This window comes from Aricia agestis, chromosome 10 (genome assembly GCF_905147365.1).
Source record: "Aricia agestis chromosome 10, ilAriAges1.1, whole genome shotgun sequence".
NCBI lineage: Eukaryota > Metazoa > Arthropoda > Insecta > Lepidoptera > Lycaenidae > Aricia > Aricia agestis.
The window spans coordinates 10,889,455-10,908,605 of NC_056415.1; the positions used below are offsets into that span (position 1 = coordinate 10,889,455).

The window sequence follows — 19,151 nt, forward strand, 5'->3', positions numbered from 1 at the left end:
GCTTATTGTGGCTATCTAGATTGCGATATCATCCATTAAGTTGACGTTTAAACTTTAAAGCGGAAAATAGTTGTAAAACAGAATACCTTCAAAAGGTCTGCAATGGCGTGGCTGAATTTCAAACTATTAGCGAAGCAGGGACAAAGGGAGATTTACTGCTTCAAACTTTTTCGGATTTTTTCTCTTACCGTATAGCTCCTATTGAATTCGCAACCACTAAGCATTTTATTCAAATATATTGTTTTTTACTTTAGAATTTCATGACTTTTAATTTCTAAAGAAATGCGAGACTCTATCAATTTTCTACTTTCTTACAACTTGGACTGACCTTAAACATTTCTGAGACTGACCTCGGGATTATATTCTTTCATGTGCCAATGGAACTAGGTGATGCTTACAATAAAGTGTTTGTGTGAGTTGAAAGTGTTAGTGAAGTGCAAAAGTGGAGGATGCCAGTGAGCCCGAGTGTCGCGCGTTTGCTAGCAGGGTGCGTTGGCTAGCAGAGCGCATCGACTAGCGGGGTTTCTGGCTAGCGGAAAGTTGTCTAGCGGGAAGCTTGCTAGCGGGGAGTTGGCTAGCGCGGAGTTTTGACTAGCGGGGCTCGTTGGCTAGCGGGACACGTTGGCTAGCGAGGCGCGTTGGCTAGCGGGGCGCGGACGGCGTCAAGGTGGTTGGAGGAGGGGTGTTCCGTTGCTGCGTGCCCTGGTGCGGGGCGCGCGCGGCGGTGCCCGATGACGCCGACTATGCCCTGAAAGACTCCAGCCCTCCACTCAGCCACAAAGAATACGGTAAGTTTTATCTCTGTTTACACCAATTTTACAGCGGTTTCTTGAATTTTATATTCCTACAAGTCTGCCATTATTGTATATTTTATAGATAATTTCAAACTCAAGGAACCGCGATAAAATTTGCAGTAGTATCTAGTTTATATTATGTTACATATTATGCATATTCAGTTCAACGAGCAACGCTATTCGCCTGTATACCATGATAATTACATGACAAACTGACGTGGATCACAGCCAAACGTGCGTTAATATGCGCTAATAGTCGCAAAACCGTCTATTCTACGTTATTAAACGTACGCTCGCGTTATGCATACGTATGTCTTAATTTGACGCGTATGGTTAACTAAACATAATTAAAATTAACGTCGTTGTCCTAAAAGAGAATAGCATTTGTGCACTCTAGTAGATAGAGCAAAATTAAAAGTTCATATCAATTGTTTTATTTATTTTTATTTGATTTTACTTCCGCCATAAAACATGACCTTGACGTTTTAGTATAGGTACAAAAGATTTTTTGATGCATTCGACGCAAACCTCATACCTGCATCACAGAATACATAATTAGTATACCTGCATTCTAATTTCGAACATCCTATGGTTGCAGTGCTAGTATATTATACATATCTCCGATAGCATTCTAATGTTTTAAAGGATGGACTCAAAATTAAGGCACCTCTTCACAATGGTCCATGCTGATTGCATGGCCCTCACAGGCCGACGCCATTGTGTAGACGGGGTAATGGTGCATGATGGCGGACGATGTAAACACCAAGTGATCGTGGTCTACAGTTGACCATGGAGTGGGCCATCATGGGCCACTGCGTACTGGGGGCTTTAGAATACACAAATAAAAAATTTGAATTATCATCATTACGTTTTTAAAAAACGAAAGTGGCCATGACATGATTACTATATAAGCGATGTTTATGAGCTGTTGCGGAATTTTATTTTCCTTTAACCCATTAACTGAACTGGGAAATATCTGGAGCAGCAAATATTTATCATCGATAGTGTTAGATGAAGCCGCGGTTTATTTACAGAGTGTATTAACGATATTGTTAGTGGTTAGTTGTGCTAGTTAAATTATGACAGAGTGATGTAATTAGGAGTCGCACAATACACGATTAATGATCATTTTGGGGACTAAATGTTGCTAATACAATTTAATATTTGCTTATAATATTTAGAGAGTTGAAATGAGAGTATAATGAAATGAGAGTTAAAGATTTTAGAATGAACGAAGAGTCAGAATACCTCTAATAAAAAAATCAAAATGGACTCTTAAAACTAAAAGGAAATTGAAATTTTTCTTTTTTAATATAATGATAATAAAAATATTGAATAAACCCCCAAGCGGTCAAATCAAATACTTATGTTACAGAGATAATTTATTAATCGCATTAGTTGCTAATTACTATTCACAAATTCAAATACGCACAAGAATCGTACATATTATCCTAATGTAGACTGGGACTTCAAAGTTATTCGTACCAAAATTTGGTGTACCAGACATACGTGGAAATTCATATTGATATCTTACATTTCCCGCTCACTAAAAGATAAAATTCATAAAACAAGCTACACTGTCTAATGCTGAATAAATATTTTACCTGGAAACCGCTCTACGAATTATGGAATGGATATAATGGTAAAGAGATTGCAGTAGCTTAATGCGAGGTATATTGCGTTAAACGTCGGAGCGGTGCGGCCGGGCGAGTGCATCATACCTCCATTTAATTGCTTTCTAACGAGGTTCATTATAAAAATACTCAACTTCCATTAGAGATCGACGGTTTTAGCTTAGATGATTTCGATAATTTTCACACTAAAGCAGTCAAAAATGTTTGAGATTTTATTTGGAGATGCCTTGTACTATTAAATACTTAGTTAACGATGGCGTCTTGACTAGAACGAGTACTATTATATTTTCTGTGCTAGAACCCTGTTAGATGTGTTGCTCTTTGTTTCAAAACAACGGACAGCATCTGAACTGAATTAAGATCGCTCCTATTGATGGGTGTATATTAAGTTTTCAGATTTTAATTAAGAGTGAATTATAGAAAAGTAGTTTTTTGCACACCTTTATTTAATAATGGTTAATTATTATATTTCTAATGAAAATTATGATAAGCTACATATTATAATATTATAGAACTGTGCTTGATGTATGATGCATTAATAGAGGCATAACCTCCTTGAATTAAGCGGGAATGTGAAGCTGCACTTTGCAGTGATGTCTCTACTTTGACGTGGTCTATGGATCTCTGAGGTTCATAAATCTAGTATATTATAGGTTTAATACTATCTAATTGGGCTAAGAAGCTTTTGAACTATTTATACAACAACAGTAATATTGAAGCATGATTATATTGTAATGTTTAAACATACTCTCCTCCTCCTCATATTTTCTCCCCCTCTATACAGTCTACAGCTATCCTCCAGACTTAATTAATAGCCTTAAAATAATATTATACTTAAATAAATAAAAAATCGACATTAAAACTGCCACCTAAAGCCAGATCTGCAAAATATGATGAAAAACCAGACAATCACGTTTATGGGCTTATAAATCTTCGTTAATACAATTTAACCGGAAAACTTGTGGACTGTGTCAATGTGTGGATTGTGGAAGAAAACTGAAAATATAAATTCAGTTGAATATTTTAATTCTTGAAGTGTTTTTGAATATAATTCAAATATTTTAAGTACTTAGCGTTTTAATTACAGCTTATTAAAACGAACATTTTAATAAATATCACGTTATAAAAATATATAACTTCATGGCTTAATGCATCATTCACAACCAATAAAGATAATAATGATGCACAACTCACAAGTAAAATATTATCCACACAATATTATAAATTATTTAGATATTTTTAGGGTTCCGTACCCAAAGGGTAAAAACGGGACCCTATTACTAAGACTTCAATGTCTGTCCGTCCTTCTCCTTCTATCCTTAATAATTATATTTGTACTTTAATAATTAATAATAAAATTAAAATAAAGTAAATATTTAAGGGGGCTCCCACACAAAAAACACATTTTTTTGTGTACTTTCACTCTGTACTTACCGGTACGGAACCCTTCGTGAGCATCTGACTCGCACTTGGCCAATTATTTAAATATCGAAATCTACAGAAAAATATCAATACAATTTTTTGATGTTACAAATAAATATTTTAAGTGTTCTTAATTGATGTAAATCTGTCTTATTCGATCTCTACACAATGTACCCACGATGGACAAATCTAGGCGACCACAAAGGGTAGGACTTAGGAAGAAGGGATATTCGTCTGTGATTTGCCATACTATGCCCAACGTGTACATCAAATCTTACAACTCAAAACAAATTGTCCTGTTAATGATTTTGTAGCAATCTGCTTAGCAACTTTCTGCCCTATTGCCTTGCGCGCAGACACCGAAGAATCTTCACCGTAATTCCACTGCCGTTCCAACTTAAATACTGGTCCCATAATACGGGCTCGGAATACTAAGCTGAAATTTTAGTCGCTGAGATGAATTTCTACATTCTGTTGCTCGTGTCGTGGAGTTCGGGATTCCGGTTTAGTTTAGTGAAATAATCCGTAAAATAAACACGTTAATTTTAGCGAGGAAGTCAAGAGATTTTGTGGCTTTTATGGTTAATTTATACCCCTCTTACTTTGATAGGCTGGATAGCTTTTATCCTTGTCGGATAAGTTGAAATAGTAGCTCGATAGACAAGGACAAAACATTGGAAGTATGTGAGACGGAAATTTGAGGAAAACCACACACGTTATAGTTGGGGAGGGGAAGAGGGGATTTCGGAAGAAGTTCGAGCGTGTCAGATTATGCTTGTATAGGCTTCCGACATATTGTGTCTAGTTATCATGGTATAGAAATCATATTTCTTACGTGGTGGGTTAATTTTTTTTAATATTGAAATGTCATCAACAATAAAGAAAAATCTGTCAGATTAAGATAGGGGATGTTTAGTATACCCGAAAGAAGCTTCCATATAAAGCACTGATGATTCAAAGGTTAGGCAAGCCTGTAAATTTTGAAATATAAAAAATAAAGCTTCATATTTTCTTAACTAAGTTTCGCAGATATTTTCTGAATATATTTTCTATAGCAATTTTCTGAATATATTTTATATTTCAAAACTTTAAAATGGCCGCAGTTTCTGAACCCACCGCTAAAATAAAAACGCTCTTATTTTTTTTATCAGCTTCACCTAATGTAAAAAACCTATTAGGTCTTCATGACGTTCGAGTGACTATAACACAAATAGCACCCTCCCCTACTATTAAGCATGTTTACTGTGCTGATGAATGTACCACTTACTAGCACTTACAAATAATACGATAGACACTGCTAGCTGAACTACACTTAATCTTACAAAGAGGAAAACTTCGTTTGCATCAAAAGACTCCGGAATCATCAGGCAGATTTTTATTGATTATAAAAATCAATTAAATTAAAATTAAATGTATGGGAACCGAGCTACCGGGGCATGGAGTTGCACCCAATGCTCCAACAACTGGGAGTCCCATCTTCTACTCCACACACTCAGGAGTCTGTTTGGACTGTCCCGTACACGCGACCAAAGCGAGGCACATCGCTTACGAATAATTGTTTGGAAGCAGTCTATATGTGCCTCGGCAAACATGGTTGAGGCGCTACAGTAACGCGGCAGGCCAAACAGCATTCTCAATATATTATTATATTGCACTCGGAGCGTGCTAAGTGAACGCTGCGTAAATCTGACCCATAGGCCACACGTGTAGAATGACTGACAATATGCTCTGAAAAGTGTCATTTTGGCTTCCCTGCTACATCGTGCGAACCTACGTGCCAACATATTACCGCGCACACAAAGCGCTCTACGCTCCCTCTCTATGTCATCCGTATCTGACAGTGACCCAGTGACCCAGATATTTAAATCGGTCGACTCTTTTCAGCTGCACGCCGCCAAGAGTCACAGGAGGTACACTTCTGTGACTCCTGTCAGCGCCAGCACTGAAGACCATAAATTCGCTCTTGTTAGCGTTATATCTGAGCCCATGGTCCACCGCATACTCCTCACAGATACGGAGAAGCCTGCGTAAGGCACTGATAGATGGACTCAACAGCACCATATCATCTGCGTAACTGATATTATTAATACAAACGCCGTCTACATGACATCCTATAAAAGTGCTGTTGAGCTCACTTATCAGCCGATTCATGTACAGATTGAAGAGGCGGGACGAGCTTAACCCCCCCTGTCTCACCCCACACTCCAACCCAAAGCACTCCAGCCCATTTAACACGGTTTTTCTGATTGCTGTACCAATATTTAAATAAACCAACCAGTTCTTTGGGCAGAGTAGTCTCATCGGCTAGTTTTTGCCACAGCTTTTTATAAGACACTAAGTCAAATGCCTTCGACAAGTCCAAGAAGCAGGCGTACCGGAGTTTTCCTAGATGTGTAATACTGCACAGTCTGCTTGAGACAATAAATGACACTTTCTGTGGATAGGCCCAGCTGAAACCCAAATTGTGACTCATGGATATCTATATGCCGTTCCAGCCGTTTGTCAAGCAGGCTGTCCAGTATTTTAGCAGTCACAGTAGCCAGTGATATCGGCCTATAATTGGACATGTCGGAGGCATCCCCTGTCTTATTTTTCATATTGGGCACAACAACAGTAGACATCAAAGTCTGTGGCAGGTACTGATGACTAACACACAAACTGAAAAACATAGCAAGCACTCGAGGCAAGTGTATACCAGCATGCCTCAAATGCTCCACACTGAGGCCACCGTGCCCCGGCGACTTGCATATTATTAATAATGGAGGCCACCTCTTTTGCACTGAATTGTACATTTACGTCGGACGTAGCACGAGGGCCCCAATCTGGATGCTCGGTATTCTCAGCTATAGGGGAAGTTAACCTAAAATGCTGTTGAAAAGCACACGCTATACCAACAGTATCGTGTATACCCGCCACACACACAGGAAGACTCGGCTTCGGATTTAGCCTGTTTGTATTTTTCCAGAACTTGGAAAAAAAATTATCAGCATGATTTTTTGCAATAATATCCATTTTAATCTATAAGGCATTATCCTGACAAAACTTCAATTTCGCTTTAAAATCTTTCTGGTTTCACACATATTATTATTTAAAAAACCATGTCTAGGCTTACCAAAAGATACCCAGGACTGGAACCAAAGCCGAGCCTGCCTATGTGCACCACTAACATGCTTATTACAACCTGTTATGTACTTATATTTTTTATGATATTTACCCCTATAACATTGCTTCGCGGAATCCTTTAATATACATACAACGTTGGCATACAGTTTATCTAAAATTAATCTATGTTTAACATTCATACATATATTATCTGCACATTTACAAAGTTCGACAGGAAAGTCAATAAGTCGTAACCTATCATTACACGCTTCATTATACTATATTTATCTCTCTCGCCCCATATAACTTTGTTACATGTCACGCAGGGGGCTTCAATTTTAGTATTACATTTATATTACACTCTATAAGCAAAGGAAAATGGTCTGACCAGAAAACATTATATAACACTGAAACTATTAACTATTGTTTGCCGTGCGGCACTGGTTACAACACAATGATCGAGCCATCGTCTGCACCCGTGCACTTCGCTCACCAATGTATAAGAGTCCCTAGGTAAAACATCTAAATCGGCGCATGACCATGATTATTCAGTACAAAAGTTAATAAGTTCTCGAGAAAACAACTCACTGCATTAAAGTCCCCAAGGACGTAAACATATTCCATATTGCATGTTTCAATATTATTTTGAAATTATGCTTTTATCATACATTTTTTTAACAAATAAAACATTACACACACTACAACACACACACATGAGAAATTACAGATTTTTGAGTGACAAGCGTTAAATACATACGAATTATACTCTTTTATTTATGGTTGAAGTCTGTTGACAACAAGGTGACAAATGAAAATGGATTATAGTTTTATTTTTTGAATTTTAGCTACTATTAGACAATGCTTACACGGCCAGTCTGAGATCAGCTGAGTCCCAGAGACAAGAGTTGAAAAAAATACGATAAAGTCAATACTTTTTTACAAAATATAGGTAGTAGTCCCAATGTCGTTGAAACTAAGGTCGAATTTCGACCACTGGGCGATCTCTAGTTATTTTTAAGACATATTTTTTCTTTTTTTCAAATTCAAAATTTTATTTGCAACCAAGTACTTACATATATAAATCAACATACATCGACGAAATATACAACTTATGCCTTGTTCGGGCGTTTGCAAAACAATTACAAAATTATAATTTTAATAATTATTATTCAAGTAAGTATATTCTTATTTTTATGGTATTCTAAATTATTAAACGAAATTATCTTGTACATTAGTATTATCACAGCGGTATTATATTATCATAAAATATTAATAATACCTACTTAATATATTTTATGAACTTAACTTATACTCAAATTAATACTAAAATATTCTTCTAATGAGTAGAAGCAGTGTTTTATTAGATACTAGATTTCCCGCGCGGCTTCGCCCGCGTAAATTAGGAATTTCACAGAAACCGTACATTTTCGAATAAAAATAGCTATAAATACTCCTTTCACGTGGTCTACTCTATATAAGTGCCAAATATTGCTATCAAAATTGCTCCAGTAGTTCGTGAGATAAACCCTTTATAATATTTTCTTCGTTTTTACCACATTTTCCTGAGTTTCTTCGGTCGTATTAGTCTTAGCGTGATAATATAATAAAGCCTTACTCGATAAATGAGATATCTAACCCTGAAATAAGTTTTTAAATCGGACCTGTAGTTCCTGAGATTAGCGCATTCAAGTAAACATACTCTTCAGGTTTATAATATTATAAGTATCGATTTTTTTTAATTATCGCTTGACAAACTCGAGCCTCGATCTAAAAGACTATGAAAAGGCTCATAATCATGGGACGATGCATGGTATAATATTATGGTAGTGATGATGATGATGATGAATGTACTTATGCATGGTAGCATATGCTTTCCGTTCTTAAAACAACGCCGAAACTCCCAAACTTGTATCTATAAAGAATCAGGAGTTTTCTCAGCACCTTCCGAACCACGGTATACCAGGTGTACCTCGGTGCAAAATCTTACTTGTTTGTAGCATAATATACTTAGAATACTTCTCACGAAACCGAAGTCACCACATGTTTCCCCATAAATTTTGAGGAGTTCCCTCGATTACTTATGGATCCTTCATCAGATCACCACTTTTGTGAATATAATACCAAATTGGGATGATACCCTACATACCAAAAGAAAAATTTTGAAAATCGGTTAACAAACGGCGGAGTAATCGTTGAATATAAGAAAACGAACATAACACCTCCCCCATTTTGAAAGTCGGTTAAAATTGTAGCCTATGTGTTATTTCTGATGTATAAGCTATATTCTTGTAAAGTTTCATCAAAATCCGTTCAGTAGTTTTTGCGTGAAAGAGTAACAAACATCCATACATCCACACATCCATACATCTATACATCTAAACAAACTTTCGCCTTTATAATAATTATTAGTAGGATGTGTTTAGTTTTCTTTTGAACGAGGGTAATTTATTTTCTTTTTTTAGGAAATCTGGTAATTTATTGTAAATTTTGACGGACATTTAATAGGGACTTTCGTTAAGCATTTTTATTCTAGAGTAGGGTATGTGTAATTTGTTTTTGTGTCTAGTATTGATGTTGTGAGTCTCTTCTATTTTTGTGAAATAGTCTTTATTTTTAAAAACAAATAAACAAATATCCTGGATGTATATGGAAGGGAGTGTTAGAAGGTTATATTTTAAATTCCTGCGACAGTTAATAAAGTCAAATAATGACAGACTGGCCGTGTAATAATTATTATTGTCTAACAGTATTTAAGATTCAATACTTAAAAAAATCTTTTTTCAATTTAACAAAAGACTTCAACCATAAATAAAAGAGTACAATTCGTGTATATAGGCTTGTCTATCGAAATCTCCTAGTGTGTGTGTTGTAGTGTGTGTAATATTTTATTTGTCAAAAAATGCATGATAAAAGCATAATTTCAAAATAATATTAGCTCGATGCACTCCTTCACCTATAATTACTGTACAAAATTTCAATCACCTACGTTGCCGCATTTTATGTCAAAAGGGATCCAAAGTTTTTCGCTCGCGTATTAATAAATATATATATTTATTATTTTGGCACTAATGAAAAGTAGACTTGAGACTAGAAAGGTTGCTTTACTTTTGTATAACGGCAGAATATAATGTGTGACAATATCAAACCATTAAGCTTAACTTCTAAAGATGTAGAATAAGTAATAACAGTACATACTTTGTATAAAATTATTTTGTCCTTACGACCATAAACCTCTTGAAATAGGTTGTATAAAATATCTCTCAATATCTCTCTAAATACTCTAAGTACTTGTTTCACTTCACACGCCGTTCGCGGTGCAGCAATAATAAAATTTGATTGAACAACCTAAAGGTTTCAGAAGAACAAACATCTCATTACGACGAAATGTATATTAATTAACGTATCGTTTATTCGTAATATAAATTAGTGGTATAGAGCGCGACTCTCGACTCGGAGGTCGTGGGTTCGATTCCCGCGTTGGAAACATGTTATTTCCGAGATTGGTTAGGACAATGCAAGCTGATCACCTGATTGTCTGACAAGTAAGATGATCCATGCGTCGGATGGACATGTAAAAAGTCGGTCCTGCGCCTGATCTCTCGCCAGTCGTGTCGGTCTTCCGTCCCACTGGGTTATGATAAAGGAATAGAGAGTGCTGGCACTATAAAAATAATTACTCCTGGTTTCAATGAAACCGGCCACCGTCAGGGAAACCGGTGTGGGAGCTATTATAGGAAACCAGAACGCAGATTACTTGAAATAATCAACGTAAACCACAGCATACGTCATATTATTAGTAAACTGAAACAAATAATGTGTGTCCTTAGCTTATTCTTAGTTAATTGTTATTAGCTGTTCTGTCGCATTTGCCATACCAGCTAATTGAGGTAATTGAAAAATTGAATTCGGCCTCCAATAGACCATGTTTTATTCAAATTAGTTTACTGCCTAATATATTGAATAAATGTGGTTCGGGTAACCAATTGATAAACTAGAATGTACCAAATTTAAAAATGATTATGCAATGTAAATACAATTAATACTTTAATTATAATATGTACCATCGAGGAAGTTGATTCCTATGCAATTGACAGACCAACGTTATTTGGTCGAATATGTCAATTCAATGTTAATTGTGATCTGTCAGCTGGGTTTGACGTAACGCAACCAAACTACTTAGGTCCCCGATTTACATAGGAATCAACATGTCTGATAGTACGTGCAATTACAAACATGTAAATGAGGGTAGAGGGGTATAATATACGTCTATAATGACGTCGATTGTGCATACTACAGCTTATAGACTGAGAGCCAGCGACAGCTCAAAGTTTTCCTGTTTATTTCCTGTATAGAGGTAAGAGCTGTGACCAGCAAATATTGAATTTGAGTCGCAGTTATTTTAGAAGCTTTTATAAAATGACAAAAGTCGGACGGCAATGGCCCAAGAGCTAGCGACAACCAAACTTTGATGAAACACCATGATTGCTATTGAGAAACCATAGTTTTTCATTATGACCGAACGTAAATGGGTCCTAACGTTGAACTTACTCGTCCGCTAACTGAAACACTATAGGGCGTGGTTTAAATTAAATCAAATATTGACGGAAGTGGATCGATCGCTGCGTTACTTAAATTTGTGTTTTACGTGACACAGCTCACCGGCACGACACACCTCATTTTAAAACATAATTGAGTTTTAAGGTGCATTTACTTTAAAAGTTTTCATTAAGTTCTTTCAAATTCGATTAAAAATCTACATTTTTAACTTAAAAGCAGGGTTCGGGTGATTATGCATTCCCAAGTAGTGTAATAAATAGAAAGCAGAAGAAAGAGAAGAATAAGTAAGGAAGTTATAGGAACTAGGAGCCAAAGGCTAACAACCTAACTAGATTTTTGCGTCCCAAATTAGCCTGTGCGTTAATTAATTCTTCTTAAAACACCAGACTTCAGAGAATAGAAAAGAAGAAAATTTTATTCTGTAGGACTAAACATTTTTCTTTCGACGACCTCTGTGGCTCAGTTGGTGGGCTGTTGGTAGCTCTAGCTGGGGGTCACGGGTTCGAATCCCGCCGACGGAACAAAAAGTTTTCAAAGTTCCTGGGTCATGGATGTGTATTAAATATTATGTGTATCATATAATAAAAATCTTAAATATAATATGTATAAAAAAATTAAATATAAAAGTATTAAATATACATATTTCCGTGGTCTGGTACCCGTAACACAAGTCTTTCGGGTACTTAGCACGGGGCCAGACTGACGTGGTGTGAAGCGTCCATAGATATTATTATTATTATTTTTGAGAAAAAATTTTAAGAATTGCGTCAGTATCATGTTATAAAAGGAAATTGTGTTTAAAAGTAAATTTAAATTTTACGATTTTCAACCCTCTACAGCTAAGGTGGAGAAAATTGGGTCTAACTTTACATGTTTTGTATTGAGTACTTTTCTAACAAAATAATACCAACATGAAATCTTTATATTGACTCAAAATTGTAGTAACTAGATAAATAGAAAAACTACATAAAAATGTGTCTCGATAAAGCTTTAATTAATACTTAATTTAATAATTTTGTTAAGTATCATCACAAAGTGACAGGTTTGATTCTTAAAGTAAATAGTACCTACTTGTTTAAAGAAGTATATAGTTAGCAATTCTCTACAGTCCATACTAATAAACTAACTTCACAATTAAATATTTTAATAATAATGAATTAAAAAGAGGAAAAGGTTGTTTATTTGCAGCTACAAGTCAAACGCTAGTTTAAAAATGAGATAATAATGATGATTAATGTATGGTGACTTAACAGGGAATTAAGAGACTGCTTTGTATCAATTGAAAATGTACGGTTCCGACAGGGTTCTAAATCTAATATTATGTTCGTCGAAGCAGCGGTAAACATTACATTCTCAAACATTTTATTCGCAAATAATTTACTAACTGTTCAAAACTTTTGTTAAAATATCATTACGTAACCATAATGCTAGATAAATTATATAGTTTGTTAAAATGCTGTTCATAATTTAATTATTTAATATTAATTAATATAAATTATTAATCCGTGTGGTAACGAGTTTAGTATTTGGGATAATCCGTGAACCACACTGTCCCACAGCACTATTTTAGTTTGCGCCTTGCGGTTTGTCCCTTTACGTTGAGTTTGCTTTACTTTCAGTGATTTGGTATCAGGATATCATTATAATGTTAAAATCTATTAAAATATTAATTCATCAATCGGTCACCGGTGACCGAGACACAATAGATATTCTATTGTGTCTCGTTTTTCCACGATAGACGGTTTTAAAGCATAAGTACACGTAAAAGTGACTCTGTTGTTATGTTAAATCTGCACTTCTTAACCACCAAACCGATTTACATTAAATTTGAACTTTGAGTGTCGGAAAAGTAAATTATAATAATTATTATGATAGTTTGAATCAAAACGTACATTAACTTCTCGATGAACGATTCAGTGTGATCAAATTTCCGGGCAAGTTAAATACAATAAAACATTTTTTGTTATTTGCTAACAAAATCAAGGGAATCGAAATTCGCAAGGCCCTTCTGAAGTTCCAAGTTCAAAGTTATAAACGGAGGTAATCAAATATCAGAAATCAAGTCCGTTTATAAGATTATATATTACCATGATAACAAAGGGGTAGGTCAAAAAGTAAATGAAAGTATTATATTTTTCTTATTTAAAAACGACGTACTGGTCATACTTGCAGATTAAATTATAAATTTAATTTCTTACGTTAACGCGAATATTGTTTAATGTTTATAGTTTTAAGCACTTAAGGATTTTGTTGTGGAGCACTTTGAAACCCCGTTAAGTCGGAAAAGTCAGAAATAAGAAAAGTGCTCCGAAAACAAAATTCGTAACTTCGTAAGTGCTCAAAACTCTGATTAATTACCTTTACCGCGGTGTTACTTGTTAGTACTTAGTACAGAATACAGATTCACATAATATGTACTTGATACTACGTTTCGAATCATTTTGTTCTAATTGTAAGCAAAGCCCAGTTTATTGGCATCTATCAAATTTATTAATTGCGCAATAAACAAAAAATATTCAGAAAGTGTTAAATAATTATTACATTTTTCACACCCGAATTTCTACGTCATTATAACAAACATTGTTCAAAATAACATCTGCCGGATCGTAGTACAAGATGAACTGAAACAGTATACTTACCCCGTAGGCAGTACAAATAACACGAAGTTCAAGAGTTTGAGCGTTGCATTATACGAAGGATTAAAAGGATAAACGACCAACTCCTCAGTCTATACATTATTGACGGTTTCCTGACAACCTTGAAAGTTTTAATCGTACTTTAATTATGTTCGTCGTGGCGGTTTAAATAATATTATAATTAAAGACGTCAGTGAATGAAGCGGGTAACTAGAATTTTGCAACATAAGGACTATAACTCATTTTTTCCTTATACTTTGAACAAATCTTATAACTTATCTACTTCAGATGAAGTAGATAAGTTATAAGGTTTGATTCAGATGTATTAGCTAGATGGCTAATGTATCTGAATTCTGAGTCCACATTGTTATTTCAAACAATTTTACCAGTCCTAAAGCTTCCATTTTTATGCTAAAAATGGCAATTTTTCAATTGTTAGTTATCAACTTCATCCACTTACGTCTTCAATACATTTCTTATTTAAAAGGAGATTTTATTGCATTGAATAGTTCATTATTATGTAAGAAAATAAATTGCCTATTGTTTTTTTAAAGCAGAATTGTTTTAAAATGTGGATTCAAGAAGGTATGGCAAGATCTAAAAATAAAGTGCAAGCCAAATGAGACTTTTCTCTCATAATATTCTTATTATGCGCAGAACTTAAGTGGCTTCTGCTTTTTATAGATTTTGAAATCCTTATTTTAAGATCAATTTTAATCTCTGAATTGCTTTTGTCATTATACTTACCTTACAAGTATAATTCAGTTTCGTTGGGTCCATTTGTTTATCGTGCGGGGACCGTAAAGTTTTTCGGGATAAAAAGTATATAAGTAAGGCTTGAAGAGGTAACACACAGACAGACAAACACACTTTCGCATTTATAATATTAATATGAATGTTGGTAATTAGTTATTACAATAGAGTGATTTTCCTCTTTCGATCCCGGAAAAGTCACGGCCGGCAGTAGCCGATTGGGAATCGGCACTAAAATTGAATAGCAGTAAGATGTACGTTAGGCCAGTCACGTTTACTGCACTGTGTGAAGCAACATGTTTAGAATGTGTCTAGTATTTTTGACAGAAACAATTTCAAGAGATTGGAATACCCCAACGTGGGCCATGATACAGAACCATGATTACCACCGGGTTTGAAAGCAATAACATGCACAATTGAAGTCGATTCGTGGATAATTATGTTCGCTATTGCTTGTTATCCATCATTGGCAAATCTGAAGATGCCGCATACGACAAACAAATATTTGTATCTCTGACATTTTTCTCAATTAGGAATGGTTAAATACATATGGTTTCGTTTCGTATTGTTTCGTTTTCCTGAATGTAAATAGTAAACGTTGACAACTTGACACCCGAATATAATTTGTATGGAGCTGGTCTAGACGCGACGTCGCGGGTAATTGTGCGAGAACTCGCGAGTTGTTCTACGCTACAGAAGCGTGCTTATTTACATTACTACACGATTGTGTCGAATATTGCTTACCGTGTATAGTAGAAATTTTAACGTCAAAGTGTATTTAACCCATAAATCCCCAAGCGGCAGCCGGCTGCAGCATAACAATTGAAAATCGATTGTGTTCTGTGATACCTACGATAGATATGTAAAGATGCCCATTCTATTTTAGAAATTTCGTCTAGATGTCCGTAATTTTGATGTATTGAAAGCCGTTTACCACGTAGCTTAGGAATTCTAAATTTTTCAGAGATAGAAACTGTTCTGTGTCCACTCTCGGAACTAAAAGTATCTCTATGTATTTAAATTTTATCAAAATGGGTTAGATTAGCGATGTAGCAGATAGACACACTTTCGCATATTAAGTAATTATCTATATTCGATAATTCTGTATCGTAGTCATCAGATTTAAAGGATCTCAAATTTCATTAATTTTCAAATCGCAGTCGCCTAAAGCGACAGCAAGTATTCTAAAACTTTTGGCATTATGGACTTTGAATATGCCGTAAAACTTAAAACAATCCTTTGAAATCAAGATTTTCTAAGAATACGAATTTTAAATTTGGATTAAGTCGTTGTTCGAATAGAGAATGTGATATAATCATCATTATTATTATAATATTATCTGCCCATCCTATAGTAACTCTACAAGGCGCAGGATCGGCCTCATATGGAATATTGTTCTCATCTCTGGGCAGGGGCGCCAAAATACCAACTGCTCTCTGGATCGTATCCAACGAAGGGCCGCTCGAATTGTTGACTGCCATAGTGTTTCAAACAGCTTGGACCCCCTGGAATTACGCCGAGATGTAGCTTCACTCTGCATCCTCTATCGGTTGTATCACGGGGAGTGCTCTGAGGAATTGTTCGGAATCATACCACCTGCAACTTCTCGCTATCGTCCCACGCGAAAAACATACCATCCTCATCACCTTGATGAGTGGCAGTCTTCCACAGTGCGTTTTTCGCGTAACTTTCTGCCGCGCACTGTAAAACTCTGGAACGAACAGACTGTAACCAGCAGTATTTCCGGACCTATACTTACGACCTGCAAACCTTCAAGAAAAGAGGGTTTTCCGTCTTAAAAGGCCGGCAACGCACCTGCAGCTCTTCTGATGTTGCGAGTGTCCATGGGCGACGGTAGTTGCTTACCATCAGGTGACCCGTTTGCTCGTTTGCCCCCTTATTAAATAAAAAAAAACTTTCTAACCAAACCCACTATTTTTACGTACAGTTAAACTTTTTATTATTTCCTATGATTAACTACTTATTAATCTTGTTTATTATTATAGGTGTCATATTACTACTTACCTATATAATATTATTGTTAAATTCTTGTCGTCTATGGGCCTTCTGCCAAAAAAATATTTTTTGCCTCATTTGTTTCTTCATCATAATACAGTATATATCAAAGTATCAAACAAATTATAAGACAACGAAATGAGCAAAATGTAGACCAATTTTCCGCACCTCCGTCACAACCACAGATATAAATCAAGATAGAACGGCGACGTGCGTGCGTTGCTATTGTTACGTGCTAGGGTTCGAAGGATTTGGAGAGAAAGACCTGCTGACTCTCTTGAAGACTTTACTCACTAAGTCTAGATCACACAAGCACACACTAGGTCACAACACTTAGCACTAAGTCCAAACACTAATCACTAGGTCCAATCACTAAGCACTATCACTGTCCTAGGTCGTAGCCAAGTCGAAGGTTTCACTGGTTCACTCACTATTGATCACTTGTTGTCACTCCGAAATCGCCTTGATGATCGCTCGAACCGAACTGAACTGCCGGGCCGTCCCCTGCGGCTTTTTATATGGCGAGACGAATTCCAGAAAGTTCCCGATTCACGTAAACAAGTAAACAAGTGGAACTTTCTAGAAGGCTCGAGCATGTACCACCTAGCGCCATCTAGTTTCGAGTAGGGGATTTATGTGTAGTGTGTCCCCTGATCAGTTTCGCTGGTTTGCCGCTAGATGGCACTACATGTCCGTATACCGTGTACCGTAACACTATGGAATCGATCGTGTCAATTTTTGTTTTGCTTTTAGTTAGAATAAATAACTTACTCGTGGCAAGAAATACCTCCTTTTGACCGATTCACTTTCGTACTTCTGTTTTTACAATTAGACATTGCACAATGAGGCATTTTTGCACAACCACTCCGGTGTAATCAAGTCGAGACGTGCGCGCTGACTAAATGAACGTTCAACAATTAATCTTGCTCACTTGTGCAAGATGAAACACGCGTACTCAACTCGATTAGCCGTTCTATCTTGATTTATTTCTGTGGTCACAACTCACAGAAGCAATTACTACTTTAAAATGGCGGATTATTAAGGGGGATTCCGAAATTGTGAGGTAAAATGAAATACAGTATCGTTTCCACTTCGAAACACTCGGTAGAATGCGGATATTATTTATTAAAGCAGTACGCAAGATGGGGACGGAATACGTAATGGCTACTCATTAATTTTGAATAATCTGCGTCGTTTGTTTATTGTTGCATCTGTGCATCCAACACGCTCGTATTAATCTTGCAATTACATTAATCGGTGTTGTATTAATCTCGGTTAAAGCCGATAGACAGGCGTTAACAGGTTTGTATTACATATTACTATAGGAGTGAGCACACTGAGACGGGCCGTGCCGGGACTCAGCGTGCCGGAGCTCATCGCAAAAATCCGCCTCCATACAATTTGTATAGAAGCGGATGCGCGTATCGCACACTATGTCGGGGCGCAGCGGATTTCCGCTTCCATACAAATTGTATGGAGCATGCTGAGCCCCGGCACGGCCCGTCTCAGTATGCTCACTCCTACGAACACTAACACATTGATTATCATGGTATACTTTGGCGTAAAACTTGCCGTTAGGACAAACGCTCACTTGATATACGACAGCCTTAATAAAGATTATTGCGAGGCGAAACCCATGCGATACTAATAAATATTATGTATAGCGATATTCTGCCATGTCTCAGGCAAAAATACAATAACTTCTGTTGACAATTGATTTTAGTTGATTTTACACTTTTTTGACATGGTATATTTCGGTGTATGTCCATCATTTACGTAGTTGACACTTAACGTTGTTGTTTCCAGTCGCACCAGAGCCCCTAATAAACTCCCCCCGTCCGATCGGGCAGCAGTCGCCTCTCCCCGGCATCGAGGAGGAGGACGACTCGGACTGGCCGCTCGAGGACGCGACCGACGCGACCCTCACCCCGTCCTACAAGAGCACCCGCAGCAGCACCGACACCGCCTACACGTCCTCCCGAAGCTCCGGCAAGAAGCGCTTCGGCAGCCCCTCCTCCGTCAAGATATGCGTTTCCGCCGCGGCCCGGAAGTCTAACAAGGCCCGCAAGCGTGGCGCGGCCGCGCCGTCCGCCGGCCCGGACGAGCCGGCGTCCGGCAAGATGCAGGCCGAGCAGGGCAGCATCGGCGAGCTGCAGAAGTACCACGGCCGATACCTCAAGAGCCGCCGACACACCCTCGCTAATGTCCGGTGAGTTCATCTTACACCCGATTTTATT

The 19,151-nt window shown here is 36.8% G+C and overlaps 1 protein-coding gene across 1 annotated transcript in view; it reads left to right on the forward strand.

The window, feature by feature from the left end:
• Window positions 1–657: 657 nt before the first annotated feature.
• LOC121730977 (cAMP-specific 3',5'-cyclic phosphodiesterase) overlaps window positions 658–19,151 on the forward strand; it is a 474,096-nt gene continuing 455,602 nt past the window's right edge. The window contains exons 1-2 of the mRNA XM_042120243.1: window positions 658–788; window positions 18,721–19,123. Of these exons, the coding sequence (XP_041976177.1) occupies window positions 19,035–19,123 (89 nt within the window). The 5' untranslated portion in view covers window positions 658–788; window positions 18,721–19,034. The remainder of the gene's footprint in view (window positions 789–18,720; window positions 19,124–19,151) is intronic.